General features: G+C 54.7%; 3 protein-coding genes across 3 annotated transcripts; all 3 read left to right on the forward strand.

The window, feature by feature from the left end:
- Positions 1-8883: 8883 nt before the first annotated feature.
- B0H18DRAFT_110380 (uncharacterized protein) lies at positions 8884-10043 on the forward strand. The gene is made up of 3 exons (XM_048032593.1): positions 8884-9378; positions 9440-9608; positions 9665-10043. The coding sequence occupies exons 1-3, from the start codon at positions 9109-9111 to the stop codon at positions 9955-9957; spliced, it is 732 nt and encodes a 243-aa protein (XP_047886913.1). The 5' UTR covers positions 8884-9108; the 3' UTR covers positions 9958-10043.
- On the forward strand, positions 9511-10548 carry B0H18DRAFT_1042977 (uncharacterized protein). Its single transcript, XM_048030647.1, has 6 exons — positions 9511-9533; positions 9583-9608; positions 9665-9925; positions 9985-10124; positions 10182-10316; positions 10376-10548. Exons 4-6 carry the CDS (start codon positions 9987-9989, stop codon positions 10502-10504), a joined length of 402 nt encoding a protein of 133 aa, XP_047886914.1. The 5' UTR covers positions 9511-9533; positions 9583-9608; positions 9665-9925; positions 9985-9986; the 3' UTR covers positions 10505-10548.
- A 1366-nt stretch (positions 10549-11914) lies between these two features.
- B0H18DRAFT_1042979 (uncharacterized protein) lies at positions 11915-13391 on the forward strand. The gene is made up of 9 exons (XM_048030648.1): positions 11915-12135; positions 12197-12352; positions 12414-12492; positions 12546-12654; positions 12710-12729; positions 12791-12858; positions 12918-12958; positions 13014-13344; positions 13365-13391. Exons 1-8 carry the CDS (start codon positions 11929-11931, stop codon positions 13342-13344), a joined length of 1011 nt encoding a protein of 336 aa, XP_047886915.1. The 5' UTR covers positions 11915-11928; the 3' UTR covers positions 13365-13391.
- Positions 13392-13636: the final 245 nt, after the last annotated feature.

Below are 13636 nucleotides of genomic sequence, written 5' to 3' on the forward strand. Positions count from 1 at the left end.
AGTCGCCGCTGCCGATGAGGACGAACGTGCCGTTGCTCGGGATGCCAGACATGGTGACAAACAGCATGGCAGGGCCGGGCTGGAAGAGGTTGGCATTGGGAGGGAGCTGAGAAACATGCAAGGAGATGGACCCGTTGCTGTTCACAGTGTACGTGTTGTTCAACTGCATGGAGCGCTGACCCATGTTCATAGCGTGCGTGGTCCAGCCCGTGCGGATGACCCACACAGTCGTGTTCGCGGCGGCATCGTTCGCAGAGCCGGAGTACGACGAAGGGGGGATCAAGACATCGAAGTAAGCGCCACCGTAGCTGAGCGTACTCGGTACGTTCTGAGGAGTGGGGCGAGTGGACGCAGAGAAGTATGGCGGGTAGAAGAGCTCGGCCTTGTACGTTGTGGGATAGACGGTGCTCATATTGACATCAAGGTTGGGGTTAGAGCCCGCGATGAGCACTGAGGCGTCGGGCAGCAATATAGCCGAGGAGTGATACAAACGCGCGATGTTCGAGGTGTCCAAACCTTCCGTTGACCAGTAGGAACCGGAGGAAGCAGTTGGGTCGTATATAGCAGGTTGACCGACAGGGTCTGCAGCAAGGGACTCTCCGAACGTCATTTGGGAAAGGGTGGTCGCGTAGAGAGTCTGCTTCGAGAATCCGGCAGTGCCCATAGCGCCGCCGTTCACGACGAGCATCTTACCATCGGGCAGGTGGATGAACTGACCCATGGTCCGGCCTTCGGCATATCGTCGGTTTCCACATACTTTGGAGTGGAACCGTCCGTCGGCTCAGGTGTAATGTAATGACACTTCGCCGATGCGCCGTACGTCCAGGTGTTGTAGAACGGCACGAGTAGTTGCCCCAGTAGTAGTCGGGCATGTCCGAGCCACCGCAGAAGAGCACGCTCGGCGTGTAGTCGTTCGCAGGTGTCAGCGGCATCATTCGCCGTAGCGCCCGAAGCGGGATACACGCGGACAATACCGTCCGGCATGGGAGGCAAGTCCGTCTCCACGTTGTTCTCAGGATCCCAGAGCACTGACCATCCACATTTAGCACCAAAATCCTGTCAGCACTCGCACAGCACTCACTCGTCGACAGATTCGCCTGTACGAACATCTTCCCAGACGGCATCAGATACGTGTGCGCGTACGAGTTGAGGCCCGACGTCTTGACCATGAAGTTCATCAATGTCGCATCGCCCTTGCTCGGATAGAACTCGTACGTCGGCTCCGCCGCACCGCCCTCCGTCGCCGGGTCAACATTCGGATAGTTCCTGTTGATGTAGCCACCCTCGACGAACCCACCAATGAGGGCGATAGACCCGTCCCCGAGCGGCTCAGCTGCGGAGTACCACCGCTGCTTCTGCATGTGTAGCTGCGTCGCGTTGTCAAACCATTGGCACTCAGCGCCCGACAGGTCGTCCCACTTGCACGGATTCAGGATGCGAATCGACTTCGACCCAGAGTAGTCTTGGTACGTCGTGTCATACGTCGCCGAGTAGCCGCCTGGCGCGAGCACGTCGCCCATATTGCCTCCGGGGCCCGCGGCGCCATTGCCGCCAAACGTAGCGTACGACCCGTTCGGTAGATGCATGCCGGACGCACAAAACGTGTTCGTAACGACGTCCATCGTCTGCGAGGTGCGGCCCGCAATGTTGTACGCAGAACCCCACGCAGCGTGTCCGTTAATCTGAGCAGCGTTGCCCTCAGCCTTGTCGAGGACGTAGACGACTTCGTCGTTGCCCAAGAACATCTGATGCGCCGCCATCAATGCACGTTCCCCAAGTCGCAAGCAGAAGAGTCCCTCACCATCATCGCGCTGACGAGCGTATCCCCTCCATCCTCGAACGAACCGGGTGTGTGTGTCTGAGCGAAGGCGGCCGGTGCGGCCGCCGCGAGAGCCAGCAGCGAGAGCTGGCGAGCGAGCATCTTGAAAAGATTCCAATCGTCCGCGTCACCGTTGAGCTGGCGAATAAAGCAGTATTTGGGCTAATAATGGACTAGAGAAGGGGAAGGGCGTCCGGATAGCGAGGAGAAAGGAGTGTGGAGGACGCGAGGGGGGGCTTCAGCCTCGGGGAGGTGGTTGAGAAGGGGAAGTGGCTGCGTGACTTATTGATTTGCCGCCTGTCGCCTGCCAAAAAAGTACCGCCCATGCGGTGTCTCCCGGTCGCGCAGTTTCCTGATCGGGCGTTGTTCTTGGACCTCCTGTTCCGCCGTGGCGGTGAGGCCTCGCCGACGCCTCAGCCTTCCGAGAGCTGCCTCGACATCTCTCGACTGCCTTTTCGACGCATCGCGCCCGTCGCTTCCGCATAGCGAATATCTGAGACGACCCTCTTCTTCTGGCTCATTCGGTTCTGCCTCTCGCCGGCGCCCGGCGCCGGCAGTCTTTGCCAGTGTCACCTGTGAAGATCATATCAAACCACCCAAGCTATTCTTGGACAATCAACACTCCGCTGCCAGGCACAAAGAGACCGACACGGGCTTTGTGGCGACTGACCAGCGGTTGCACGTACCTGGTGCGTACATACGTGTATGTTCAGCGTATGTATAACTCCCTCGACGGCCTTGTGCGAGTTCTGATACGCGTCGCCTTTATCCAGTCTGTAGCGCATGAAAAGACACTCACCGCAGATCTAGACGAGCAAAATCCAGACATGGAATCTTCATTAACTGGTGCCGATCGGCATGCCAGAAGCTTGCTGTCCTAGGTTGAAGTTCTATTCGTGAGTCGCGTTCTGCATGACGACTCAGCGTGTAATGCACGCGCCAGTTTTATTTTTGGTCTTCTGCCAGCTCGTGAGCCTTGCGAAGGTCGCACGTCGATGGGAGAACTGCAATTTAGGGGGAACTATATCGGGCGCCCTTCGGCTTTGCGCATGCCGCTTGACACTCGTTGATCTCGATTGTTCCGCCTGTCGGAACCATGGCCTTACTTGAAACAAACTTGAAAGGTATATGGGATGCACCTCCGGTGGACGATCATGAATTTCTGACCATGTGCACCCGCACCGTCCGCCTTGTGAGTCGTTGCAGTTTTGCAATCTCCTCGGGGTTGCTCCATAAATTTCGTGATTAGGTTCGACGCCTATCCGCCAGCTGGCCCTGGCCTTGCGCGTGCTAGTCCTTTGCCAGCACATATCGCGAGTACGCTCTTGATGGTTCGCCAGTGTTAGGCTGAGTTGTTGATTTCGTTGATGTCCACTTCTGAGGTTGATGAGAGTTGAATTCCATAGTAGTGTCGAAGTATTCCAGATGTTTTCCTAATGACATCATGCTATACACCCCCAACTGCAGACGTGCGCACAGGCGGAATGTGGCGGCCTTAGTATCGCTGGGGCGTCCCGTAAGGAGGAATGTCGAGGGCGAGCTAGACCGAGTCTCTTGGCCGAGATCTGACGGCGGGTGCGGATCGTTCGACCTCAGCCGCCCACCGTAGTCTAGTTCGCCCTCGACACTGCCGGTTATAATCCGATTTCGATGGGAACAGCAAGACTCCACCTGAGTGCGCCGTTTGAAGGCGAGGCCTATCATCTTGGAACTGACTGCCATGTGGCAGTACTGCCAAGTGGGCGGAGGCGCAGATCCAACCAGTGGTGACTGCTCAAAGCCCTCTGCACGAGCAGCAAGTGTGCGCAATGCGCTCCTCGTTGTCATACTTGTGGCAAGACAGCTTGTAGCCGGAGGTAAGTCCTGCATCAAGTAGGAGTGACAGCGGGAGGCTTACGCTCGCCTATGGTTCCTCACGGTCTTGTCCAGGATGGGTAGGACTGCACACTCCAGAAGCGTCGGACATACCGAACACGGAACGTAAACGATGACGAGAGGGGTAGTCTGAACCCAGGATACTCAGCTGGATATTGTGGACAGCAGCGCCGACGTATGCGAGCATGCTGTGCGCAAGCTCGGCCGTCGCGGCGTTGGGGTGCAGGCCGGCGAGGGAGATGAGCTAGAGGGCGCGGGACGAGCTAGAGGGCTGACCCATCCGTGATGACGTCCTCCTGTGCGCAATGAATGTACGAATGCGCAAGAGGCAGGGGAAGCGACGCGCTGCATAACGGGCGCATATAGTCACTGTCAGCTACCGTTGTCAATAGAAGAGACGGCGCGGGGCCTGGAGCTACATGGTGGTTGTAGGAGAAGATGTACGACAGTGGGTACCTCGACGAGAGTCTTATATATGCGCGCAGACTGTCGGAGATTGAAGTCAAGCCATAACGTGAGGATGAAGTTGTAGCGAGCTTGAGGGCGGGCGCATGCACAGAACGCGATCTGAGATCGATCGAGTGGCCACCGACGCGTCGGGCGCGCGTCGCGTAGCCTTATTTGGAAGTGCTAAGTCGACCACTACGTCACCTGTAACCAAGATGACCGCATCATTGCCGCATCATCTACTTGAGCAGTACATATTAATAGAACGCAGGTTGCGCCTCGATTCATTCATTATACGATCAAATGCTACTACGATGGGCTGTACAGCTAGTAAGTACTGCTACTGAGCACAAGTCTAAGATCCAAGCAACACCCGACCAGGATCGCCGCCTGTTTGAAGTCTTTGTCACGCAATCGACACACTGAAAGGTCGCGCTTGCCCAAGCTTGAGCGCTTGAGCCTGGCATATACCACCTACTTACATAGATTTCATCGCAAACACGTTATCAGTACTTTGTTGACAGCATGTGTGTGCCGAGTTCTTGAGTGTGGCCGTAAACATGTAAATTGCCATCTACCTCTAGGAAATAACATCCACATATCAAGCGGGTATATGTACACAGGCTCCATTAGAAGGTCACGATTGGACGTTCGACAGTGGTTTTCGGCGACGGGTATGGGTATAAGAGCTGATTGTGCCACCAGCAGCTCTGATGTTAGTCGACGCGGCCGCTGCATCGACATGGCCAGCTGCCGCCTCCGATTGCAGCCTTCGCCGCTTTTGTAGTCGCGTGTTTTTCGCGGGAGGCGATGGGCTGACCGGCTCGGGGTCTGCAGGGGCGGGACGCTTCAAGGAGGAACGCCGAGTTGTGCGGGTTGTGCGATCTTGAGCATCGCCTCTTTGTCCCAATCGTAGTGGTGATGGGCGGGATCGTCTGGTCAAGCTGCATATCAGCAATTAGAATCCGAAGATACATGAAGGTGCTGAGAACCGACGTGGAGGATAGCCATACTATCGGTACTCAACACCTCTGTGTGACACTCACTTTGATTGTGTAGGCCTTTTCTCGGGTTGAGGAGACAGACGCGGACTCTGAACTATCGGCCGATCTGCGTCTACCGCGACCTCAGGGATAGCATCCACCCCGGATCGAGACACCTGTTGAGGAGACAAGACTAATGGTCGAGCATCGTTTTGACCCCTTAGAACAATACGTGAATGATTATCAGCCATGACCGTAGGTACACTATGGCCTTCCACTCACCCTATCGGCGAGGCCACCTTGTCAGTCTCCTGTGTCGCAGAACTCGAGCTGCTGGCCCCTTCAGACGCTGCAGGGGCTGGCGACCTTTGTCGTTCTCTTTTAGGGCCACATTGGGAGCCCAAGTTCGGAAACACGTCTTGCCTACGCATGGGAGTGGTCAACATACGCGTCTCTGGAACCCATCGGCCATAGACGTACCATCTGCCTTGAGCCAACCGATTCGCGTGGCCATACCGCCGGGATTGCACAGTGGGATCGAGACTGAAATAAGGGCGCGTCAGAACATCGCGTGGTTCGGCGGAGGGCGGTCAACGTACGTGTAAAAGGTCGTGGCCGAGAAGGCCCCGGACAAAGTTGCGTGTGGCCGGCGGCTGGACGCTGGAGACAAACGGGAGCCGTTGGTAGTCGGCAAGTTGAGGGGTGACTCGGCGAGGGTGGCGAACATGTCGATGTCTTGTTGTGTAAGGTGAAGGCTCGTCGAAAGGAGTAAGGAGGCGCGTGAGTGATAGGGAGAGAGCAAGAGCGTTATGAGGGGCCTGAGGGGCGGCGCAGCCACTTATGAAAGAGTCGAACCGGGACCAAACAAACCAACCTGCTAGTTCCGGCCGGAGTGGCGACAAACAAACCGCCACGGACGGCTTGAAAACAATGACTTGCCAAATGAACCCGGACGTGCTCTTACGGCTCAGGGGTTGATTACCTTTGACCCCCGCAAACGCCACCGCACGAAACGTCTACCACCCGGCTTTACATGAACATCTCGCAAATGAACCGCAGGCGGCGAGGGTACTCACCTCCTCGTCATCCTACTTCTTGGGCCACCCCACAGACGCCAGGCTTTCGGGCGCGCAGACAATTCCGAGATGAACTCCAGTCATGAGCCAGTAAATCGTCCCAGACACACAGGCTACGAAAGTCAGTCTCATTTCGCCACGTACTGTACAAGTCCGTCTTGCACTGTCTCATATTCACAGGTCATCATAACCGGGCATTCCCGACTTTCTCTTCTCAACACCACGGCTCGGTACGCCGAGCCTCACGAGCACCTCCGCCCACGCACAGCACATCCCCGCGACGCCTTCATACAGGCTGTACGGCTCGTCGGGCACATACATCTCGCCCTTCCGTTCCAGCGCGCCGTACTCCGTGGCCAGGTGCGCGAGGTGCACCGCACGCACGAGCCAATACGTGCCCTCCCCCGAGTCGAGCGCGTCAGAGACGGCGAGTGCGCGTAGACGCTGCCACCGACCCCGTGGCAGAGTCCGACGCCCTTGCGGAGTAGGCCGTGAGTGTAGACGAGCTCGCCCCCGCGCTGCAAGGCTGCGATGATCCGATCGCGGAGGGACGATGAGATGGTGAGTGAGGATGACTGCGCGGTTCGATTGAGGAACATGGTGCCGCCGGCGACGTGATACAAGTGCCTTCCAGCTTTTGAAGGCCAATTCCCAAGCGGCTCCTGGATCGCCAGCAGCCATTCGATCATTTCGACGATGTCCGACCAGTGCGGTTGAATGATGCTTGACGGCGTTAGGACGAGCATATGCAGAATCCCAGCTATGGCAAGTCGAGTCAGTGTCAATACTCCTGACTTGATCACCATAACTAACCGACACCGTGCGCGCCTCCAAGGTAGCGGGAGCTGTGCCATCTCCACATGAGGGGAGGCACCTTGTCGCGCTCGTCTCTGAGACTTGCAAGCTCCTCTTTGTATTCGCGAGCACCAATTTTGCCTCGCTTCATGATGTCCTCAACGAGCGCTTGTACGTTGGCATTGGCGCAGAGCGATGCAACAGCACGAATGGCGGGATCCTCGGTCTGGCTGATCGACACACCGCCGTCGCGAAGAGACGCGAGTTCCGTCCGAAGGAAATGCAAGGAGTATAGCAGCCCTGCGCGGCCATACAGGACTTCGCAACCGTCATCGTCCATCTCTTCATTGGCCGACACTTGGAGGGCAGTTTCGAGTAGTTGAACGCAGGGCGTCCACAACTCGTCAATCTTCTGCAGATCGCTCCCGCCGACGCTGGCCCTGCGCAGACCAGAGCTAACCCAGAGCTTCTCCTTCAGTATGAGGGTTGCTGATCCGACGCTGGTTTCGAGAAACGAAGCGCGGGAGCCTGAATGTGGGACCGTCAACTGCTGGGACGTAAGGGGAGCGATGGTCGATTTCGCCGGGTCCGATGGCACGGATCCTGCCACGCTCTTGTCCATGCCAGACCGTCTGTTAGGCGGCCTCCGGGATTTCTATCCTTATAAGTACATGCCTGCAGAACCGATGTATACACCAGTTCGGGTAGCCGAATGCCTGTGAACACGCCTCACGTAGGAGACCAGTGCTGAGTGCATCTTGGATGCAGAGACCGCAGGTCGGAAGGCGGCTTGTTGGTGTGAGCAATATATCGAGAAGTGAACATCTCTAGCTGCCACTGTGGGCTACCAGCAACAGTCGATGGCTGCTTAAGCTCAGTGGTGGTGTCACTGGTAAGAGTAAGAATGAGTCAACGTACCCGGTTGGGATGAAACTGAGCTCACGCTGACGTCAGGCGGGGCCTTTGCCCCGAGTTTCCGCAGTTTCCGCCTGGATTGTTCCTCGAGCCCTACAGCTTGCATGCATGTTAGTGAGTCCGCATCGGCCTTGGGTTGCATACGGTGTTGATCGAAGTCTGAATTCAGCTTCGGTGTACAAAACTTCAAGTGAAGGTCAGCTTGTCCAAGATTTTTCTGGAGTCTGCCGCATATTTTGTGCGTCTTCAATTCGGTGATAGGGGAGCTCGCACATGGTGAAGTCTGTACAAGGATGCACTGCAACGTTTATGAGCTCAAAGCCGTAATATGGTACGGTCTGTACTTACGCTTAGTCTCCCGTAGGCAGACCCTAAACACGACCTTGTTGAGTGGGGAGGGCGGTCGTATATGGACTTACGCTGGGCCGAGCGAGAACGAGAACGGGAACCCGAGATTCAAGGGCACGTGTTTGATGCCATTGCCATATTCGGAGACAACACCACTTAACTTCGAAAGCTCACCTCCGCCCACTATAGCCACCCCAGAGTGCTCCTGCGTGGCACGTCTTACTTAGCTCTATGAGTTTGCGATTTCAAGCCCAGGCAACCACTTATTGCCAGGTACTGCGGGTCAGTATTGGCCGCACAGCGGTGTACTATGATCAGAATTTGGAAAGGTGCTGTAGAGCGCCTATTGCGGAATGCACAAACTCATGTTCAGTTCAATTTGCTTCTGATGACAAGACGCGTCTAGATGACAGATATTGCTACATTCCGTTGCTGACTTAGACAAAAAGAACTCAACGTTGCGGCTTCTGAGTCGCTTGGAGATGTCGAACAAAGTTCTCTCAGGCAATGAAAAGAACTTTATTACTAAGTACGAACGCCGTGATATTGATTGGTAAGTAGTACTTAACTTGAAGAACGTCAGGTACTGAATCTTACTCAGACTCGTCCCTGGCTAGCCATGCGGGGCGCAGGTACATATCTAAAGGAACGGCCTGTTCGCAGACATAGATGTCGACATAAGGTGTGCGGCGGTCGGCGATGCGATGATTACTCAGCCCGGCCATCCTCCGTCGGGACATGAGATTCTGGGCGAAGCAGCCGGTGTACGCGCGGAGATACCATTCTGGCCGGGACACATAAATATGAAGTGTCGCTGCTACTCATCGATCATCATCGAGGAATTCACGCCATGTCTACATCAGCCATACCCAAACTCTTCCAGCCTACGGTAGTCGGCAAACACGCTTTGTCGCATCGTATTGTACTCGCGCCGCTGACGCGCTTTCGCGCGAACAAGGAACACGTACCGAGCGAGCATGCCCTAGAGTATTACGCTCAACGTGGGACTGTGCCGGGGACACTCCTCATCACAGAAGGCACGTTCATCTCTGCCTCTGCGGGTGGATTCAACAATGTACCTGGCATCTGGAACGACGAGCAAGTCGATGCATGGAAACTGGTAGGTTCAGCTGGTGTACATACGTCATCTGAGTGACTCTGCTCACTCGCATGAATGTCAGATTACAAGCGCCGTACACGAGAAGGGTTCCCGGATTTTCTGCCAGCTTTGGGCGTTAGGTCGTGGCGCAAACCCTGAAGTCCTGGATGCAGAAGGCTTGCCTTACGTCAGTGCATCCGATATCAAATTGACCAGCAGCAATAGAACACCGCGGGCGTTGACCATCGAGGGTAAGTCAATGACTGGCTACTTATTTCTGTCTGTCTGACTGAGGCCTTTTACATAGAAATCAAGGAATACATCGGGGCGTATACAAGTGCTGCAGTCAACGCCATTCGCGCTGGCTTCGACGGTGTCGAGCTTCATGGTGCCAATGGCTATCTCATCGACCAGTTTCTGCAAGACACCAGTAACAAGCGGACAGATGAGTACGGGGGCTCCATCGAGAACCGTTCACGCTTTCCGCTGGAAGTTATTGAGAGCGTCGCGAAGGCCATTGGGGCGGACAAGACCGCCATCCGCCTGAGCCCTTGGGGCTTCATTCAAGGTGAGCTCCAGTCATGCATCACTTCGAACTAGACTTGCCAACGAATTTTCCGCCGCCAGATATGCGTATGGACGATCCGATACCCACCTTTGCGTATTTTGTGTCTGAGCTTGCTCAGAAGTACTCCGACCTCGCCTACATCCATGTGGTCGAGCCACGAGTAAACGGAGTGACAACGCGCGAAGTCCAGCCTGGAGAGGTGCGTTCAATTGAGAAGATGTAGCTGCATTTCCTCTGACCGGCACATGACGTACAGACAAATGACTTCCTCCGGTCAATCTGGACGCCCCGCCCATTCATCAGCGCAGGTGGTCATACAAGAGACAGTGCCTTTGATTTCGCAGAGCGCAATGACGACCTCGTCGCCTTCGGTAGATTGTACATCTCGAACGTGAGCCTTTCATATACGTCTTACGAGTGAGGAACGCTGACAGAACGCTCGGCGTGCAGCCCGACTTACCAATTCGCATCGCAAGGAATCTGCCGCTTAACAAGGGTAATCGCGACACGTATTATGCACCGGGCCCCGTTGGCTATATTGACTACCCTTTCGCGGAGGATGCCTTTGCCAAGCTGTAATCGGATGTATGCACCCGGTGTCCAATAGATGTGATAATCAGCCTGAGTCATTGCACCTCGGCCTGAGATGCGCATATGCCCAGTTGTACCCGGAATCATATCATGGGAGACGGATTCATAACAGATGCTTTCCAGGTTTCATGGTCTTAGTAGAACGAGGGCTGGGGGATGCAGTCGCTCTTCCGTTGTCAAGGTGCCGAATGGTCTGGTGCGTTCAATGTCTACTCGTGTGTTCAGTGTATCAATGTTAAGCGTCCCGCCATAACAGCACTCAAAGCAACGAAGATGCGCAGGCTGCTATCCAAAGGTGTTCCGTACTTGTGCATAGTGACTAGATGCAAAATTGACCCTTCCTGCAGGTGCGTAGTCACGGACGCACAGGCCGACCAGACTGCACTCAGAACGGCTGGTATATTGTATGAATGCACGGGTGCTATACTACCTGTAGTGCTCCCCGGTATCACTGACAAACTTCCATCTCTTTATGGCTCGCGAACCCGAGCCTTGGCACCGTTCAGGTTAGAGCCCCATATGGCATTTCGAACTGTGCTATTCTCACCGGTTACTTCCACTGGGTTGTCATCCATTGGCACATGTCTGAGGCCTAATCCTTCTGACTGACCGGCTACTTTACAGCGATCGACATAACCGTTTTCGAATTCATTTCATGCGACTTTCGGTTCCGTTTCGCGGTTCTGGTGCTTGTGTAGGCCTACGAATGCGGAATGGGATCTCAGGACGGTGAGATCTGCCACGTAATACATGAGATTGCTTATGGACGTATGCAGTCTTTTAGAATGTCCTAGATGTACGGAAGGGCTCCAGATAGACCCCCAAATACCCGTATTTTCCACGTTTTCTCCGCAGATACTGCACCCTGTGAACGGACCATGAGGTTTGCCTCGTACTGTCCAAACGCGTCGCTCCCACTGGTCGAGGGTTCTCTCCGGAGGCAGTAACTCTGAACGCCGCAGGGCTACCGCACACTGGTTGCTACGCTTCGATCTGAGCGGTTTGGAAGCGACTGTTGTGAGTAGAGCGCTCATATCCTTGCAGTACACTCTGATTGGAGATCATGATAGTCTTGCTCCATGGGTCGCACAGGAGACCTACTTGGGAAACGTCTCCCAAACTGCACCTTGAACACGTCATCTAGGCTATATGGTCGAGTGTGCGGATTCTCACATGCATCAGCCGCCCATTCAGATTTCGGTCTGTCGGAGTATCGCCCTACTTGCGACGTCTGCGCTGCTGAGGTGTTCCGGAAACGATGGCGGTGTGCTCATCTGCGCCCCGGTGCTTCTCGTGTGACCGCGTACGGACGTCCTATATGAGGGTGCTCTCGTCTGCGCAGCATCCACTATGTGCGAGTTGCTCTGGCACCTACCCCTTCCTGACGGCCCGCCATGGCAGCAGGCATACCAATGTTGTCCGTCATCCTGGTGACGATCTGCATCGAGAGTCTCTTGTATGGCATCTTCTTCGTACTCTCTGTCATCTCGCTGTACATCTTGGCACGTCGGCGGGAGGACATGGTTAACGCCGCACTTCATGTCAGAGGTAAACGACGCGCAGCTTACATGACGCCGATGTCAGTGGCCGCGGTATTCCTCTTCATCACCAACACAGCCGTAGGTAGCTCTCCTTTCATCTGTTGGAGAACCTGGTATGAATGATGCATGGTTTTCTTAGCACTGGATTGTGGCCGTCTATAGGCTCTTCGCGGGATTTATGCTCCACGAAGATGGAACGCAAGCAATAGTCTACTACACCAACCCATCTCAGCCGACTGAGGTGACACAGAATACATTGCTCATGTTCTCACTAATCATCGGTGATGCAATGATCGTGAGCATGCGACATCTTCCTCTATGACCAAACCTATTACTGATCCAACATCGAACGTCAGATATATCGGCTTTGGCTCGTTTGGGCATACTACTTCCCCGTCACTGTCTTTCCGATCTCCACACTTATTGGGTTAGTAGGTGCGCTCGTCAGTTTTGACTCTCGTGCTATCCGTATTGATGTTCCATGCCAGTCTGCGCCGTCGGGTCAATTTATCGGTCTGCTATGTCGAAGCCTGGTGAGAATATCTTCGCGACGGCGACTGGTCGCTGGATCACAGCGAACTGTGTCTTCACATTATGGTATGTTTGCGCTTTATGTATCGAAACCAATTTCATGTAACAAGGTTTTGTTCAGTACGAATGTGTACAGCACAGGTGAAGTTCCTTGCCATTTCCTCCAGCTGAATTCTCGCGAATTGAAGACACCTCTCTTCAGCTACAATTGCTTGGCGTATCTTGGACGCCAATAGCCGAGTGAGGAAATTCGGTGGCTCCAGTCTCATGGTGCGTAGGGCGTCGGCCATATGCACCACCATGTTCACACTCAAACTGGCATGTCACAGGGCGTCGTTGGAATACTGATAGAGAGTGCCGCTCTCTATACGTGCGTACTTCATGCACACCTCTCATACAGAACATTGATCAACCGCCGGCCGTAGCGTCTGGACAATCCTCTTCTTCATAACCTATCGTGTTCGGTCCAATCTGCAGTACTTCGCCAGCGAGACGTACTGCGTGATAGCCGGCATTACGTTCATGCTCATTCACGTCCGGGTGGGTTTGGGATGGGAACAGCGAGCGCAGAGTAGCCACGACGGATCCGTGGACTTGGTCGCCACGCGAGATAGCAGACAGAACTCTTACGGACCACCAAGCAGGGTCGCGGTGAACATCACACGTATAGTTCAGCGCGACAACGAGTACGAATCCAATGCCTCAATTAAATTCGCACCGAACAGCAGTGATATCGAACTGTCTGGTCATCCTTAGTTATTCACCATTTAATATTCATATACCCTGTCGTGATTTAATAGTGGGGTTTGCTACTTACTGCGAGTCTGCGACCTCAAGACCTTATGCATCATGCCGCCCTACACACGGCCGCCCTTGGGACGTGGTTGGGATCTGCATAAGTAACAGTGAATACAGGAGATTACATACTGCTCAGGCTCCCTCCAAGATGTCACATCGGATCGATTATGAGCTACTGACGGAGTAGTTGCAGCTAGATAGCTGAGACAGTCTATTCGTGCATGTATCGAGAAGGGGACGAGAGACAAGA

Source organism: Fomitopsis serialis (genome assembly GCF_022376445.1).
Source record: "Fomitopsis serialis strain Sig1Antser10 chromosome Unknown B0H18scaffold_144, whole genome shotgun sequence".
NCBI lineage: Eukaryota > Fungi > Basidiomycota > Agaricomycetes > Polyporales > Fomitopsidaceae > Fomitopsis > Fomitopsis serialis.

Bases quoted from the DNA above. Each gene is read 5' to 3' on its own strand.
- B0H18DRAFT_1042979 (XM_048030648.1), top strand. From the start codon at position 11,929: ATGTTGTCCGTCATCCTGGTGACGATCTGCATCGAGAGTCTCTTGTAT. The intron at 12,136-12,196 runs GTAGGTAGCTCT...TGGTTTTCTTAG, and splicing joins TCTTCATCACCAACACAGCC to CACTGGATTGTGGCCGTCTA. The intron at 12,353-12,413 runs GTGAGCATGCGA...ATCGAACGTCAG, and splicing joins TCATCGGTGATGCAATGATC to ATATATCGGCTTTGGCTCGT.
- B0H18DRAFT_110380 (XM_048032593.1), top strand. From the start codon at position 9,109: ATGTCTACATCAGCCATACCCAAACTCTTCCAGCCTACGGTAGTCGGC. The intron at 9,379-9,439 runs GTAGGTTCAGCT...CATGAATGTCAG, and splicing joins AAGTCGATGCATGGAAACTG to ATTACAAGCGCCGTACACGA. The intron at 9,609-9,664 runs GTAAGTCAATGA...CCTTTTACATAG, and splicing joins GCGGGCGTTGACCATCGAGG to AAATCAAGGAATACATCGGG.
- B0H18DRAFT_1042977 (XM_048030647.1), top strand. From the start codon at position 9,987: ATGCGTATGGACGATCCGATACCCACCTTTGCGTATTTTGTGTCTGAG. The intron at 10,125-10,181 runs GTGCGTTCAATT...CATGACGTACAG, and splicing joins GCGAAGTCCAGCCTGGAGAG to ACAAATGACTTCCTCCGGTC. The intron at 10,317-10,375 runs GTGAGCCTTTCA...CTCGGCGTGCAG, and splicing joins GTAGATTGTACATCTCGAAC to CCCGACTTACCAATTCGCAT.